At 40.8% G+C, this 16881-nt stretch overlaps 1 protein-coding gene across 1 annotated transcript in view; it reads right to left on the bottom strand.

Moving 5' to 3' along the window:
• Nucleotides 1-1196: 1196 nt before the first annotated feature.
• RPS6KA5 (ribosomal protein S6 kinase A5) overlaps nucleotides 1197-16881 on the bottom strand; it is a 154676-nt gene continuing 138991 nt past the window's right edge. Inside the window, exon 18 of the mRNA XM_074996632.1 lies at nucleotides 1197-2149. Coding sequence (XP_074852733.1) covers nucleotides 2142-2149 — 8 coding nt within the window. The 3' untranslated portion in view covers nucleotides 1197-2141. The remainder of the gene's footprint in view (nucleotides 2150-16881) is intronic.

Here is a 16881-nt window from a genome sequence, read left to right as displayed (position 1 = left end):
GAACAGTGCTTCGCAAACTTTTTCGTCTTGCAGCACACTTTTAAAAGCCCAGAGTTTTTATGGCACACTAAACTATTGCAAGAAATAGCTCTTATCTCAAAATGAAACATATATATATTACAATATTAATGAAACAATGTTTGACTTCACATTTTTGATAAATTTTAATGTGAAATATGAGCTTGTTTTAATGAACGCAAACATTTAATATGCAGTTCAACGATGGAAAGAGCTACATGGAGCTACTGATCCACACTTTTTAAACATGATCTCCTCTTATTTTGTATAAGTGAAATTACTACATGCATAGAGGAAAATACTTCACTGCAGAGAATGTGAGGGAGATTTCTATGTCTGAGGTGTTCTTTTTAACGAACATGACACACTTGAGGAACTGTCCCAGGTTCAGGTGTGGGTTGAAGTGGTTCTGAAACAAACTGATGAATAACAATAAGTCACTAGAACCAGAGGATATTCACTCAAGTTCTGAATAAACTCAGTTATGAAATTGCAGAATTACTAAGGCCAGATCTACACTAAAGCAGGTTGAATTAAGGTACACAATTCCAGCTCCATTAATCATGTCAAAATACCTTAATTTGGGCTTCCACACTGTCTCCTCTAAGGGAGGTTGATTGGAGCGTTTGCTCCCATCCCTTACTCGTAACAAGAGGCAGGTGTATCAGAGCTGATGTGGGTTCCCTGTACGTTCAATTTAGCATGTCCCTACCAGGCATGATAAATCAAACTCCAGAAGATCAACCACACCAGTGCCGATCTTCCTGCAAGTGTAGACATGGCCTAAGTGTGTGGTATGTAACCTATCACTTAAATTAGCTTATGTACTAGATAATTGGAGGATAATTAATGTGATGTCAATATTTTAAAAAGTATGCTATTTTGTGGCCAGAACACCTATAGTTCTGAATAGCTATAGTACAGTGAAGACACTGATCCCACATTTACTATATGCAAGCAAAAATCTCACTGAAGTCCCAATTAAGTTTTCTATTAAGCATGGTAGTGAATGTTGTGAATCCAGTGATGCTGAGGGTCTCCAGAATTCCTACAGAAGCCAGTACATCTCCTATATACTAAGTTAAGTTGATACAGAAATTACTGAACGACAAACGTGATGCCACAATGCCATTTTTATTGTTAGTTTTTTTAGGAGTCAAAATGCAATTTAAAGGAAATTTAGATGATAATCAATGTTAATAGTACTATAAAACCAAGATTTTGGTACTGTGCATACTATATTAAAAGATCCAGACCTCTGAAGATCATAGTGATGAGCACAGTTCAGATAAACCAAATGAACTGCAATGAAGTATTTCAATATTCAACATTTTGTGCTTAGGCAAGTTTATTTTTAAAGGTAAAACAAATACATGTATGAACATACAATTATGTAAATTCAAGCCCTTACTGCTTTTTAAAGTTAAATTCACACACAGAACACGTCAAAAGAAATCCAAAATGCAAGACAGCACATCTCTACAGAATTGATGTTAAACTCTGCTGTTGCTGTCAAGTTGATACAACTCATTCAGTACTTGTCTAATACAGCAAAAACTAACTTCAAGACTTGGAAAAGAATGCATGTCTTTACAACGTTTAGACAAGTATCTGTTGATTTCTTACAATTCTCAATAAATAATCCATAATATACCCCCTCCCAGACTTATATATTTTATCTCTGATTTGCCAACCATCACTGTAATGAAGCATTTAAGATACATGAACATTGCTTAGCATATATACAGCAAGAGAAGAAAAACAGACTGACATTTTTCTGTCTTAATAATTCCAAAAGAACCAAAGTTCCACATTACACAATAAATTAACACTTTTAAGTTCTAGCCCAGCTAGAAATAAACAAGCCCAACATGGCATTGTTCACTTTCATTAACTAAATGTTTGAATATAAACTGTAGAGAAGAACACACAGGGATATTAGTTGAGTAAAAGCTATTACATTTTAATGCTACTTTAAAATAGTGAAATCTTTGATAATCACTTACATAATAATTTTTAAAAATAGCAATCCTTTGAGGTTAAAATATAAAATAAACTGAATTTTGATGGTCACAGTAACTTTTACTCATTCCTCATAACTTCTTATGTTCTTAAAAAAATCTTCATAGATCTAGAGAGAGGTAACATACAAACGAAATACAATTACACACTAGTAAGTGACCTCACCACAGACTGAGAAAATAGTTTAAATAATGAAAGTCCTTACAAAGGAGATAAAGATTTTCTTGAATTTGAACTACAATTACCATTTACACAAAAATCTTCCCTCTTCAAAATATAACATATTTGCTCACGACAGAACTCTCAATCTGTAGGTTCTAGCTCATCAAATACTTCTGCTGCTTCACTTACTTTTCCCATATGAATTCTCTGATATTCTTCAAAGATTTGCACCTCTGTTAACGGCTAGTTATAACTCACATAAGTAGAAAACATGGTAGAGTACTGTAAAGCTTACTGGTAATAAGATTCAATAAATGAAAACTATCACTACGTCTTTCAAAACTGCCATATAATCCAGTAAAATCTGAACTACAGCATATACTCTTAAATATGCTATTTCAGGTGGGATGTTTCCACTGTAATTATTTCATTTTTCTTGAACTGGGGGAGGAGATACAAAAGACAGTCAGACTGAGACCCTTTTCATACCCAACCATACCAAATGGAAACAAGACTGTGCTAATGGTTAGGCTACAATGAAGATCTGTTAATAAAAAGCATACACTGAAAGTCAATATTCCATAATTCAGGCCCAATATTAGTCCTACAGTATCTGAAGCTTGTCATAAATGGTGGGAAATGTCCTTGAGATTCTAAATACATATAATAAAAATATAAAATATGCCTTCTTCAAGACATATAGAAAAACCTATACAGCTGTTATTCCTAATGGGCCAAAATGTTTCAAATTCTGCTATCTCTGTGGACACCGCTAACTGCAGCAGTTAATACTATTCTAGAGCTATAGTGACAGCAGTAGGTTTGCTACACTATCAAACAAAATAAAAAAGAGCCTTTAATTTCAGCACCAAAAAACAAGCAAAAGCAATTTCTAAATGGAGAAGGTGAGACTTTCTAGAGAAAGATAATTTATATTCAACTATTAAAGTACAAAAAAAGATTTTTAAACTTGACTGTACCATTTTGAGAAAAAAAGGACACACAAAAAATAATTGTAGCAGAAGCATCAAACCATTTTGATGGTAAAGAATATGAGGAAACATGCAATGAACACAAGGCAGTTTGTGGTTTTCAGGTTAACACATAAAGGTCAAAACTATCAAGGGATAAGACTGGTGTCTATCCTTTTCAAAGGATCACAATACTTACACTATTTTCCTAGTTTGTTTAGAGCCAACTAATTCCCTAATTCTAGGCCTCCCACAGCCTTCCTAGGAAGCTGGCGATGGACAATCTAGTCTCTTTTCACTTCCTTGCAATATAACAGATTGCCAGTGGGGATGCTGCTGAGCAGCTGCAGCAGGGAAAGGACAGCAAATAGCTCAATTATGATAAATCTATGCTAGTGAGTGGGTTACACACACATCTTCTAGAACTGGAAGGGACCTCTGGAGGTCATCCAGTCCAGTCTCCTGCCCTTGCATGAGCAGGCTTCCATCTCAGGCTGGGTCTACACAGAGATCTGCTCAGCACCCCTGTCAGCAGAGGTATGCAAAGTGAGCTTCTAGGGACTGCAAATGGCTGCCTGTTTGCATACTCCCGAATCTCATTACCATAGTCATGCGAGAGTTCGGTGCCGGCAGAAGGGGATGCCAGCATTGCAGAGGCTGTGCGGATGTGCCTCTGCCAGCTAATGTTCCCCCACCCTCGTCAGTCCCTTAGAGAAGGGTTTAGCCAGCAGAGGCACATCCACACAGCCTCTGCAGTGCCGGCACCGAACTCTCACATGGCTATGGTAATAATCTTCAGGAGTATGCAGGTAGGCAGCCATTTGCAATCCTGAGAAGCTCACTTTGCATAGCTCTGCCAGCAGCAGTGCTGAGCAGAGCTCTGTGTAGACCCAGCCTAAGTGGGCTGCAATAGTGCTGTAACCAGGATGGTCTCCTGGCATAGGGTAGGTTTGCTAACTGTGCCAATTGAGCTGTAGCACCACTTCAATTGGATGGACAGGCTCTCACAGTGAATCGTGTGTGCTATCTGCACATCCCTCACTTCACATGCCATTGCTTTATGAGCATGTCAATTTAGTAATGCCAGCAGGAAAAAAATGAATGGACAGAAACCAACAGAATCTGGCAAACCTGTGTGTAGGCAATGGTAAAGTAAATACCTTGTGGGCAACACACAGAATCTGATGGGCCACATGTGGCCCACTGGCCAGAGGTTGCCTATTGCTGAAAGATGTGGCTGATGCCAGGAATTGCTCATGGAGCTGCAGATAAAATAATGAGAGACTGAGGGAAAAGTGTTCCATTCTGCTCCTGACCCCAGCAAAATGGCTGATTCAAGTAGTTCAGTTTAAAAACAGCAGAGCATGGCTCAGTAAATATATTTTCAATTAATAATCAGTTTTTCTTATGTACACAATTACCCTTGAAAACCACAAGTTAGCACCTTCAACTTCAGTTTGGACACCACTGATATAAACCATTGTTTATAAAATGGAAAGTTGCCCTGTTAATTTTTTACATCACTCAAACTAATAGTACCCATATATTCTTTCAGCGGCTTTGTTAATAAAAATATGCAGAAATGTTTTTATAGGACTTAGACATTTAAAATTAAGAGAAGCATCTCCATAATGATTATTTTTATTATTTCTGGAGTATTGAATTTGCTTTGAAATGTACAAGACAAAATACAGAGAACCCCTGCCTAAGAATTTGCATAGTACAAGTTCCTGCCTACAAGGAGAATGGATGTGTCAAGTCCCACATTTTAAAAATCTAAACAAATTAAAATTTTTTCATAACAATGCAAAGTGAAGGCAGCAATAAAAAATGTAAACAGTAATACATAAATGGAAAAAATGGAGAAACAGATAACAATTGATATAAATGAGAAATTATAAAGTACAGAAAATTGTTAAGGGAAAGTAAAGACAACGGAGAAGATCCACAGCTGAAAGGGATAAAGATGATAAGGAGTTGTAAAAATATGCTGTGAAAAAAGAAATCCTAGCAATGATAATGACCCTTCACTAGACAAAAATGATAACATTATTAATAATGATGCACAAAAGGCAAAAGTGTTCAGTAACTATTTCTGCTGTGTCATTGAAAAGAAACAGGATGATGTATTTGTATCACACTGATCAAGTTCTTCTTTTTCCATTAGTAACTGAGGAGGAGGTTAGATACTATCTACTACAACTAAACATTTTTAAATCAACAGGCTTGACTGTCTAGCACCCAAAACTACTACAAGAAGATCTCTGGCTGGCTGATCTTAATTTTTAATAAATCTTGGAACACCAAGGAAATTCCAGAAGTCGGGAACAGTGCTAATGTTGTGCCAATGTTCAAAAACAACAAGCAGGATGAATAAGTAACTATAGGAAGGTTAGTTTGACGTCAATTTTGTGCAAAATTAGGAGAACACTGATAAAGAAAGGGTGAGAATACCATTAATCCCAGTCAACATGTTTTCGTGCAGAAAACAGATCTTGTCTTTGCTTGACAAGATTATAAGGTTGGTTGACAGGAATACTTGCATAGATGTCGTTAATATTTAGGCTTTTGTAAGGCATGTGAACTAAATATTAAAGCTATACAATATCAATAAGCAACACATGAAATGGATTAAGATCAGGCTTAACAGATTTCAGAAAGTAGTTTGAACACTCATTGAATGCAGCTATTTTTAGTGCAGTTCCATAGTCATCAATACAAGGCCCGACAGTATTGAATATTTGCATCAGTGATCTGTAAATATAAAATCACTACCGATGAAAATCTGTAGTGACACAAAGATGGGTGGAATGGTAAATAATGACAAAGACATACAGTCCATAGGACAGTTAAGGGCAACTGTCCCAGGCCCACAAGCTTTGTAGGGTCCCGCACTTCAGTGGGATGCAGAAGCACAGAGAAGGGCCAGGGCCGCACAGGGGATTAGTGGGTAGCTTGGTGCCGACCCTAGGGCTCAGGCCCACCTCTGCACTCATTGCCAGTGGTGGGAAGGTACACGACCTGGTTCCACCCTGCTCTGCCAGTTCCCATTGTTGCTCGGTAGAAGGGGCGGAGAGGGGGCACAGCAGGGGCAGCAACAGGTAGGGTGGAGCAGAGCAGAGCAGAGCCAGGGGGTTGGGGAACAGAGTGGAGTGGGGCAGGAAGATGCAATGTCCTGGTCCCCACACCTAACGAGGGATGGCCCTCCCTTACAGGGCACTCATATAGAGTGATTTAGACCCCTGGGTAATTTATACCCATTCCAACAAAATTAATTTTAATATTACCAAATGCAAAATTATATGTCTAGACCAACGATAGTCAGAGACATGCAAGCCACAAGTGATTTTTAATATGTCTTCTGTGGCTCTTTGCAACACATGATATTAAAACAGCATGTGATTTAATTATTAACCCATCTGAATGCTTTTCCTATGCTATTAACAAATTATAGTTGATAAAATATTAAATACTTAGGCAGTCATTTTGCTGTGAGACTAGCCATGTTAGTCTTTATCTACAAAAACAACAGAGTCCTTTAGCACATTAAAGACTAGCAGATTTATTTGGACATAAGCTTTTGTGGGCAAAACCCATTTCATCAGATGTATATTCCTGCCTCAGTAATTCCACTCCAATACAGCTGATGAACTGGGTTTTACCCATGAAAGCTTATGCTCAAATAAATCTGTTAGTCTTTAAGGTTCAACATGGTTCCTCATTTTCTAAAGATATATATATGCAATTTTCACAGCAAAATGACCATGTTTTACCAAACTACACTGATTACTCTGGCAGGTGATTCCACAGGGGACTTCACCATATAATTTTAAATGCATTTTATTTTTCAATCTAGTTAAACATTTTTCAATGGGATGTATCAAAATACTGAAAAGATCTGTGTTATTCAAAGTATTTATGAAAATTACTCTAATTTTCTTATTAAATTTTAAACGATTAATGCAGGAAAATTGAAAAGCAACATGCTTTCTCAAATATATTAATACTACTTGCTGTTAGAGATGTGTAATGCCATCTGGAAACTTCAATATATAATAAATGCAAAGAATTATATCCTTTATTTTTCCTTTATGATTTAACTTTAATTACAAAAACTGTAAATCTATTACATTTCTCAGTATTGCACTGACCACATTCTACAATTATAGAAAGTAAAAAATACAGGATTCAGAAATTAAGGTCCATTTAACAGAATGTAACACAAAGCTGTCAAAAACTCACAATAAAAACTGTAACAGCTCAAGAGACTCAGAGGAAATCAGATATCAATCTAAAGATATTTAATAAGTGAGAAGAAAAAATGGTATTGTGGAAAAAAGATGACCTTTGAATAATTGTTGAAACAAATGTCATGTGTAATACCAAAACAAAAATCAAATAAAAAAGAACCCAAACATCTTGACAGCTTGTTAAAATGGAGGTTTTGGTCTTCTCTATATAAAATGCCAATGCATATCTAACACTGAGCATGTTCATAGAACTTTTAGATGAATAAGCATGTGACTTAGAGAAAAAAATTGGGAGATGAAGGACCACACTGATATGGAATGAGGATGGCACTTTGGGTAAGAATTTGCAGTGGGTGCAGAGGGTAACCTTGTCCAGCCATGAGTACCCCATCTCCCCGACACAATAGGTGGAAGCGATGGCAAGGAGAACCACCAATTTCATGGAGAGCTGTAGTGAGGAGCATGAGGTGAGTGACTTGAAGGATTTTGCCATGAGTTCATGAAGGATGAAGTTTAGGTCCCACGGAATCACAGTATATCAGTACACAGTGTATCAGTACATATCAGAATAGAGGATTTGGAGACTCTTGAGTAATCACTTTGTGGTGGGATAGGTGAAAAGGGAGGTGTTATCTACCTTATGGTGGAATGCTGTGATTGCTGTTAGATGTACCTTAAAAGAACTAAGGGAAAGGCCTGACTGTTTGAGTATAAGGAGATAATTCAATACCAGTGGTAATAATGCTTTTGCTGCATCTAGTTTAGGAGTTGGCAACCTGCGGCTCTTTAAGGAGCCATTTGCAGCTCCGAGTGCTGCTGCCGCTGACTCCTCTTCTGGTTCTGGAAGCTGCCGCCACATAAACAATGTACGCACTTAAAACAGAATTTAGTTTAAGTGGAGGCAGCTTCCAGAGCCACAAATGGAGTCAGTGACAGCAGGGAGCCCCAGAAATGAGAGCCAGCAAGGGCAAAGAAGCCATGGAAGAAGAAGCCTGCAGGGCTCGCCTGCCTGAGCCATGATGAGAATCAGGATGTGGGGCAAGGTGGCAAAGAAGGAGCAGGGCAAGAACCTGGCTCTTCCCACAGCGCGCTGCCCACCAGCCACTGCCAGGAGCTGCAGGTGACCCCAGCCGTGCCAGGGACGGGGGGAAGAAAGCAGCCAGCTCACCCCCACATATGGCCAATGCCGCTTCCTCCACTCCCAACCCAGGGGAGCCTCGTCCTCCTCTGGGTGCTGCCCTTGTTGGTGCTGCCTGGCTGCTGCAGCTCGCTGTGAGCACTGTGCTCAGTGATGGCAGCCAGGAAGAGAGTGAGCAGCTCCGCTCCAACCGAGGCATGGAGCCGCAGCCAAAGGGGGAAGAGAGGCAGCCACTCCACCATCTGTTTCCTCCCCACTTCCCTGCTGCCACCATTGCCAGCTCAAAAGCACTCACCTGCAGCACCTGATGCTAGCTCTGTCCAGACTGCACTCTCCACATGTGCTGCGAGGTGGCCAGGGTTGCCACCATCTCCAGGACGCCTCCTCATACCTCAGCAGCTGGGGGATGGGGGTAGCACGCAGAGCATCTGAGCCACGTAAATCCTGGGGATGGGGGGGCAGTTTGGGGCTGAAGGGGTTAAACCTAGGGTTGGGGGGCAGGTTTGCGGGATGGGGGATAAAACTTGGGGATAGGAGGGTGGATTTGGGGCTGAGCTGGGTAAAGCCTGGAGACAGGGGTAACAACTTTCTAACTGATACAAACACTGTGTGCGCACTGTTCTTAAAAAGGGATTACAAAAAGTTTGGTCTGACTATTCATTAAGGACTGTATCATATTCATATGCATTACGACTCTTGACATATTGATTTTGTAACTGAATTTGAAAAAATGCCTCTTCTCACTATTTCAGTTGCAGACCCTTGGGCTAGTTGGTTTGAGGTGACTCTCAGACCTTGGGAGGTAGGCCTGTCCTCGCCTATAGACAGCCTGCCAACCTTAAACAAATCCTCACCAGCCACTACAAATCACAAACCAGTGACACTAGGCCTGGAACCAACCCCTGCAACATTTCTACACCAGTGACTTCATCACAGGACCTAACACCAACTATACCATCAGGGGCTCCTATACCTGCACATCTAATATAATATCTACCTTCATGTCCCAGCAACACCCCACTGCAATTTACATTGGCCAAACTGAACAGTCTCTCCATAAAAGAATAAATGGACATAAATCAGACATCAGGAACGGTAATGTACAGAAGCCTGTGGGAGAACACTTCAATCTCCCTGGACACACTGTGGCAAATTTAAGGGTGACAGTCCTGAAACAAAAAGATTTCAAAAATCAAATGGAGGGAGAAATCTCTGAGCTGCTATTTATTTGCAAATTTGACTCAATTAACCCTGGATTAAACAGAGACTGGGAGTGGCTCGCAGCTTACAAAGGCACTTTCTCTGCTCCGGGTGCTAATATCTCCTCATTAGACTCTGACAAAGGTTCACATCCCCCGTCTGACCTGACTTGTTTTTTCCTCTTTTGATAAGTACTGTTGATACTGGGTCATTTCCACCTTGCTGAATAGAACTTGCCAGCTCTGGCCCTCCCTCTTACTGGGACCCCACTCTTTAAATATCCCTCTGAAACCACCCCCCAACTCATGCATCTGATGAAGCAGGTCTTTGCCCATGAAAGCTTATGCTCCAAAATATCTGTTAGTCTATAAGATGCCACAAGACTTCTTGTTGTTCTTGAAGCTATGTAATAAATACTGTTAATTTATACAGCTAACAGCAAGAGCCCAAGTGTAGTCTTAGTTATACTAGCAGACTTTTGCTGTTGTACAGACCTTATTTGGATAACTACTATAAGATATGGTGAAAAAAGAACTACATTGTTCCTATGAAATTCAGCTGTATCAGCATACCCTTTCTATTGTAGGCAAGAACACAATCTAATTATTGTATTTTTTCCTCTACCATACATTTAACATCCAAACATCTGGCTGTTAAGAGAATTATATAATTAAAAATTGATCAAGAATCCAGAAAATGTGTGTATTTATCAAACATTTTTTGAGGGAAAACTGAAGCTTACAATATTCTAAATACCCATAATTTGTTGGCAAAAATGAAAGAGGATTTACTGTTAAGAAGTATAAAACACTATCTCTGCAGCCAGTCTGCATTTTAATCTGATTTAGTTGAACAGAAGATACTTTGCTTAAAAATTCTTGCAGGAATTTTTTTTTTGTTTTCCCACCAGCTCTAGTTAATATTATCTATTATTGTAAAGAACTCTGGAATATACAGTGTTTGAAGTAAGTATGTGGGGACAAGAGGTTATAATTAAGGCTCCAATTTTGTCATGGAATCCCCGACTTCCAAGACCTCTGTGACTTCAGCCTCAATGGCTGTGGCCACACTGGGCCAAAACTTCGAAATGGCCGTGCAAATGGCCATTTTGAAGATTACTAATGAGGTGCTGAATAGAATATTCAGTGCCTCATTAGCATTAGGACGCTTCCAGCTGCACTGCTTCAAAAGCACTGCTTTCGAACGCTTGCAGCTCGGCATGGCTACCCAGGGGTCCTTTTCGAAAGGACCTCGTGTATTTCGAAATCCCCTTATTCCTCTCAGTGGAGGGAAATAAGGGGATTTTGAAATGTGCAGGTTCCTTTCGAAAAGGATCCCCCGTGTAGCCGCGCCGAGAGCGTTCGAAAGCAGTGCTTTCGAAGCAGCATGGCCAGAAGCATCCTAATGCTAATGAGGCACTGAGTATTCAATTCAGCACCTCATTAGTAATCTTCAAAATGGCCATTTGCATGGCCATTTCAAAGTTTTGGCCAACTGTGGCCACAGCCAATGTCTGGGATCCAAAGGGTCCCACCACCTCCTGCAGCAGCAGGGAGCTGTGATATAGTATTGCCACCCTAAGGCAGTGGGCCCCCAAATTCCAAACTTCCACTGGCAGGAGGGGTACCTTGCAGCTCCCAGACAGCATGGACAGAAGGGATACCACACAGTTCCTGACCACTGCAGAAAGCAGGGGGATTCCTGTAGCTCCCTGATAGCCATGGCAGCGCAGGGAAATCTCAGCAATTCTCCATTGCAGTGACAGAATGGGGATCCTTGGAGCACCCTGCTCCAGGGGACAGGATGCCCCTGAAGCTCTCAGCCACCTGACAGCTGCCCAGACCCTTCCCACTTTCTCCTCGATATTTTCAGTAAAAGTCAGGCACAATTCTCAGGCTCCCATAATTTTTTCTTTATTTTCCATGATCTGTCTATGACTTTTACTAAAAATATCCATGACAAAATCCTAGTCTTATTTATAGTAGTGTTATTTAAAAGGCAATATGTTACTTTCTCTGAATAGCAAACACTGTCTTTTTATTCTTGACTTCTCAAATTGCCTCAAACTTGCAGAAAACACAAGTTATTTTGCAGAAAACATGCATTATTTAAACATGATTCCAGGATAGGGGTATGGAATTACACATTTTTATCCAATTTTTATTAGCTTTACTGTATGCTATATATAAAAGGTACCATCTATTCCATTTGCAACAGACTTTGAAAAAGGGGATGCTGAAGTGAAGAATTATATTAGATAATGTGTTTAGCAAAGTTGTTTGATGATTTACATAATCAAACGTTACACACATTCACACCCTTTTTACAGAATTATACAAACTACTAAAATAAGCTTATTGCTTTATAGTAAGGGGTACTATAAAAAGGAATAATGTCTAATATAGCATGCCTTAATAAAACCCCCAAAATAAAAATATTCACCTGACTTTAGATTTTAACCAAATTTACATTAAACTTTCTTTATAATGCGGCATTTTACTTTGAACGACATTTCCAAAATCGAATAGTTTAAAAGTCAGTAAAAGTGTGTGTGTGTGTGTGTGTGTGTGTGTGTGTGTGTGTAAAACTTTTAAGCAGGTTAAGCATAGATTTTAATCACAGTCTTCATTATCACCAGAGATATTTTATAGTAGTTTTTAAATAATAAAAAAATAGTTAACTTTACTTTTAACACAAATCCAATTTCTACTTTTAAAAAAGTGCAAAAATTATATCTATAAAAAGTTTCCCATGTTTGTGTCATCTAATTTCACACTCTATCTGAAACTGAAATAAAATATACTAGTTACTCATATGCAACACCGATGAATGGTACATAATTGATAGCAGAGGGAGAAATGTTTCTCTGAGAGCACAAAGAGAGAAGACCCATACCTTTCCATCCACTGATTTTTTTTTTAGTTAGCTCCATGCATAGCTCTGGAAAACAACTGATAGCTTATGTATATTTTTAAGCTATATCTAGATAGCGTCTCACTCCCTCAATAATTGTCATTTCAATTTTCTTTTCTGCTTGCTATTTTTACTTGCAAGTACAGTAGGGTTTCAAGAATCGTGAATTTAATGTTTGCAAATTCAATTATTTGCGAGTGGCCGAGTGGCTGCTTCCCCCAGGGCTCCGGGCAGGAGTGCCAGTATCCACTGTTTCCCCTGGGGCTCCAGGCAGGAGCACCCCCTGGTGCCCCGGGCAGGAGCACTGGCAACTGCTGCTTCCCACCGGGGCTCCAAGGAGGAGCACCAGCAGCCAGCCTCCAGAAGGGAGCCATATTCATGAAATTCAACATTCGTGAGGGTTTTCAACATGGAACCCTTGCGAATGTTGAGACCCAACTGTACATACAATTAGTAAATACGTCAGCCTACCCACATTGGTCGACAATGTAAACCATTTCGCTCACACATCTGTAGGCTGCACCAGCTCACTCCTAAGTTTTTGTTGCTACATAATAATTCAAGACTCTTAACTCAAAAGACAAACAAGTGACTTACAAAAATGGAGGGAGTTGGGGTAAGGGATTGGAGCTGTACAGCTGTCTTTTTTATGAACTGATAAGGTGTAAAGTGAAGGTATTTCTTACAAGGTGACAAAGACTGAAAGATCAAGTCACCTTGGTCTCTGGAACAGTTGCAGCCACACTGTTTCCAATTTCCTCTGCCTACAACAGGGGTTGGCAACGAAAAAAGCAAGAAAAGCCTTTTTTTTTTTTTCTAGATTTGGTAAACACTCTGTAATTCAAGAGTACCACTGTATGTGAATATAAGACAGTCCTTAATAAATAATATCAAACCATATTTTTTGTAGAACAGAGCACACACAATGATTTGTAATGTGATACATGTTTACTGCAGGACGTTCACAATTGTCTTACATATTCTATTTTCTCACACTTTACCAACGTGTGTTTGACTTTCACTCCTGAACCCACTTTAATTATGCTAATTTTACCTCACATTTAGTTTCAGTTTTTTTCTTAAAATGCATATTGCCATTCACAGCAGGAATGCCACAAGATTCCTTTCCTTTTCAAAATCAAGACTTTATTAGCAACACGATCTAAACATAAATACAGTATCACATCACACAATGTACTGCACATATTAAAGAGGAAGTTATCCAACATTTCGAGATCATATCGTTTGCTATTTAGATATGAGTTTTTCATTATTGGGCTTGTATATGTTCACTGTTTATCTAAAATAATTAGGATTTTTTTTTAACTTTGAAATTATTGTGTTGTGAGTCAAAAAGAAGTCCTTAAAGGGCCGCATGTGGCTCCAGAGTCACAGGTTGCAGATCCCTGGCCTTGAATATTCAAACATCAACATTCCTTAGAAGGAAGAAAACACAGTAGACATCACAGTAAAAGACAATGAGGGATGTGTCTGTCATATTTACTGGGGTGGGGTGGGGAACATGCAAAAGGAAAAATATGGACCACGATCAGGAAGACTGAGTTAAAGCCTCTGGTATGATGCTTAGTACATAATACCGCAACAAAAATACAATATAACTGAAGACCAAATTAAAAAAAAATAAAATATGTACACACTTCTTGTTAAAAATTAAGAATGCAACTTATATAGTAACTGTTCCTTTCAATACTGATAAAACACATACATGGCAATTGCATGAATCTAATTCCTTGAAGTACATTCTGGATAAAGTAGCAGAGAACTGTTGCTGTGCTGGTATTTCTTTTTTTTTCCCCCCTTTTGGTAAGCGCAGGGAAAAAAAGGTGCTTTGGCAACATCAATGCAGAAGATGGAAAATGTCAGCAGTCTTGATGGTATGCTATACTTTTATGTTCTCATGAAGAACAGTAACATAATTAGCCACTGTAGTAAAATTCTTCTTTTATGATACAGTACATGTGAGATAAGTGTACTAAGTACTCTGTCTAACCTTCTATGAAGAAACAATATTCTAAATTAAGGACAAATTGCTCTTTATGTGAAGAGGAATTTCATTTATTCTGAGAAGTACAAAGTCAAGTGGAACTCTACTTTTGTGCTTTTCATGATTCAAGCCTTCTGCTTTTTTCATATCTATCCCTAAATTGTTACCACTTGTATTTTTAAAAACTGTTAAGTACTCACAACAAATAAATAGTTTATTTGGACAACTAAATATATTGACTTATAGAAAAATAAGTTACATACGTAAAAGTAGTTACTTAGATAAGCACTGTTAAAGAATTGGATTTTCAAGAAACAAATGTGCTCTTCAGGGTGTACCGCTGCTGAAAAATCTCCAATTATAAATGCAGGGAGCCTAGAACACCTTGACTGCGTCTACACTAGCGAGATCTTTTGAGAAAGCTAGGGCTCTTTTGAAAGATCCAACTAAGCATCTTCACACAAAATGCATTCTTTTGAAAATAAACCAAAAGAACGCATTCCTTCTTTCGGAGGCACCCTTCTGGATCAGGAAGAGTGCCTTCTTCCAAAAGAATCCTTTGGAAAAAAGCATGTGTAGACACTCCAGGGGACCTTTTTTCAAAAGAGGAGTCCTCCATGGCACCAGCCAGATGGAGCGCAGAGATGCCCTGTCCAGTACTATCAGAGCTCTATGCTTTCTGCTTGTGGCTCCTTTTAAAGGCTCAGGAAGCCAGAAACCCTGTGGCAAGAAGATGAGAGCACAGCTGGAACAGGGAGATGAACTACTCAGCACCACACCCTCACAGCAACCACCAAAGTGGACAGTTCCACACACAGCACACAATGGCCAGAAGCCCCATGACACCCAGAGGCCCCCCAGGGAGCCAGCCAATGGGTCTCAGGAGCCTAACTGGGACACAAATCAGAGGGCCTCCTCCTGGTCTGAGCCCAAGCTCCGAGAACTCCTGGGCCTCTGGCATGATGAAGACATACTGAGGGAGAAAACATGCAAGAGGCAGAATGCCCCCCACCTATGCCTGACTAGCCACCAGCTTGGCCACCTGAGGACATCCCACCTACAGCCAGGTATGCCCCAAAGTAAAAGAACTGAGGCAGGGGTATGGCTGGACTAGAGATGCAGGCAGGCATTCAGGGTCAGTACCCTCCACCTGCCCCTTCTACTGGGAGCTCTACAACCTACTCAGGGGTGAGGACACCTCACCCCCCAGCACCCTCCTTTACATTGCAGTGGACGAGCTAGACCCTGAGGCCAAGGTGGAGGAACAGCCAGGACCCACCAGCTGCCCCACCCTGCCAGAGCTGCCTCGGACAATGAAGACTCAAGCGACAGGATATTGGTGATTGCCCTGCCCTCAGGTTCACTGAGCTGGGCAATATCCATCAGGGCATCCCTGGATTTTTCTGAGGGACTCTCAGGTAAGTACCCAGCAGGTTGCACACCCTGGGGTGTGTGGAGGTGGTGCCCCCCTCTGACACAGCTGGAAGCAGGCCAATCACATGGCCGCCAGCCCCAATTCAGGGACAACCTGGAAGGCCACAGCTCCTGGCTCGTGGAAACAGCCACAGGCGACACTCAGCACTCGCTTCCACAGATAGCACTGTGAGCTGCATGAGTAGGGGTGGATGGGCTGAACTGTGCCTGGCATGTGCCCCACCCATTTGGGGATTCCTCAGTGCCCGGGATCCCCCAGGGCCACTGTGCCATCGGAGAGGGGGGTATGGAGGCTGCCACCCACAGGAGGTGGGGGGGCATGGCCCTCGGTGCTGTGGGGTAGGACTGACATGCCATCTCTTTCTCCCATTCCTTCCTTACAGCTTTGCCATCTGAGGGCTGAGCAAGCCTTGTCCAGTTTGTGGAGACAGGGAGTCTACCAGTGGCAGCGGAGAGGGCCGTGGCATCCCCACCACTGATGCCCCGGCAGGCTTGGATGCGTGCTGTGGACAACGCCGCTGCCTACACAGCTGCAATCTGCCACCAGAACAAAGTGACAGAGCAGAGGCTTCAGGAGGAAGAGGAGGCAGACCTGGCATGGTGGGACATCACTGGTATCCTGATGGAACAAGTGGCCTGGCCTCTTGCCCCTGATGCCCCCGGGCCAATTCCCCAGGTGGTGCTGACGGGTATGCATCAGTGGACAATGGCCATGGTCAGCACCCCTGCCCCACCACCCCCTGCTTCTCCTCACACCTGATCCCACTG

The sequence above is a fragment of the Carettochelys insculpta genome, chromosome 6, assembly GCF_033958435.1.
Source record: "Carettochelys insculpta isolate YL-2023 chromosome 6, ASM3395843v1, whole genome shotgun sequence".
In the NCBI taxonomy this organism is placed as follows: domain Eukaryota; kingdom Metazoa; phylum Chordata; order Testudines; family Carettochelyidae; genus Carettochelys; species Carettochelys insculpta.
This window is presented reverse-complemented; position numbering and strand designations above follow the sequence as displayed.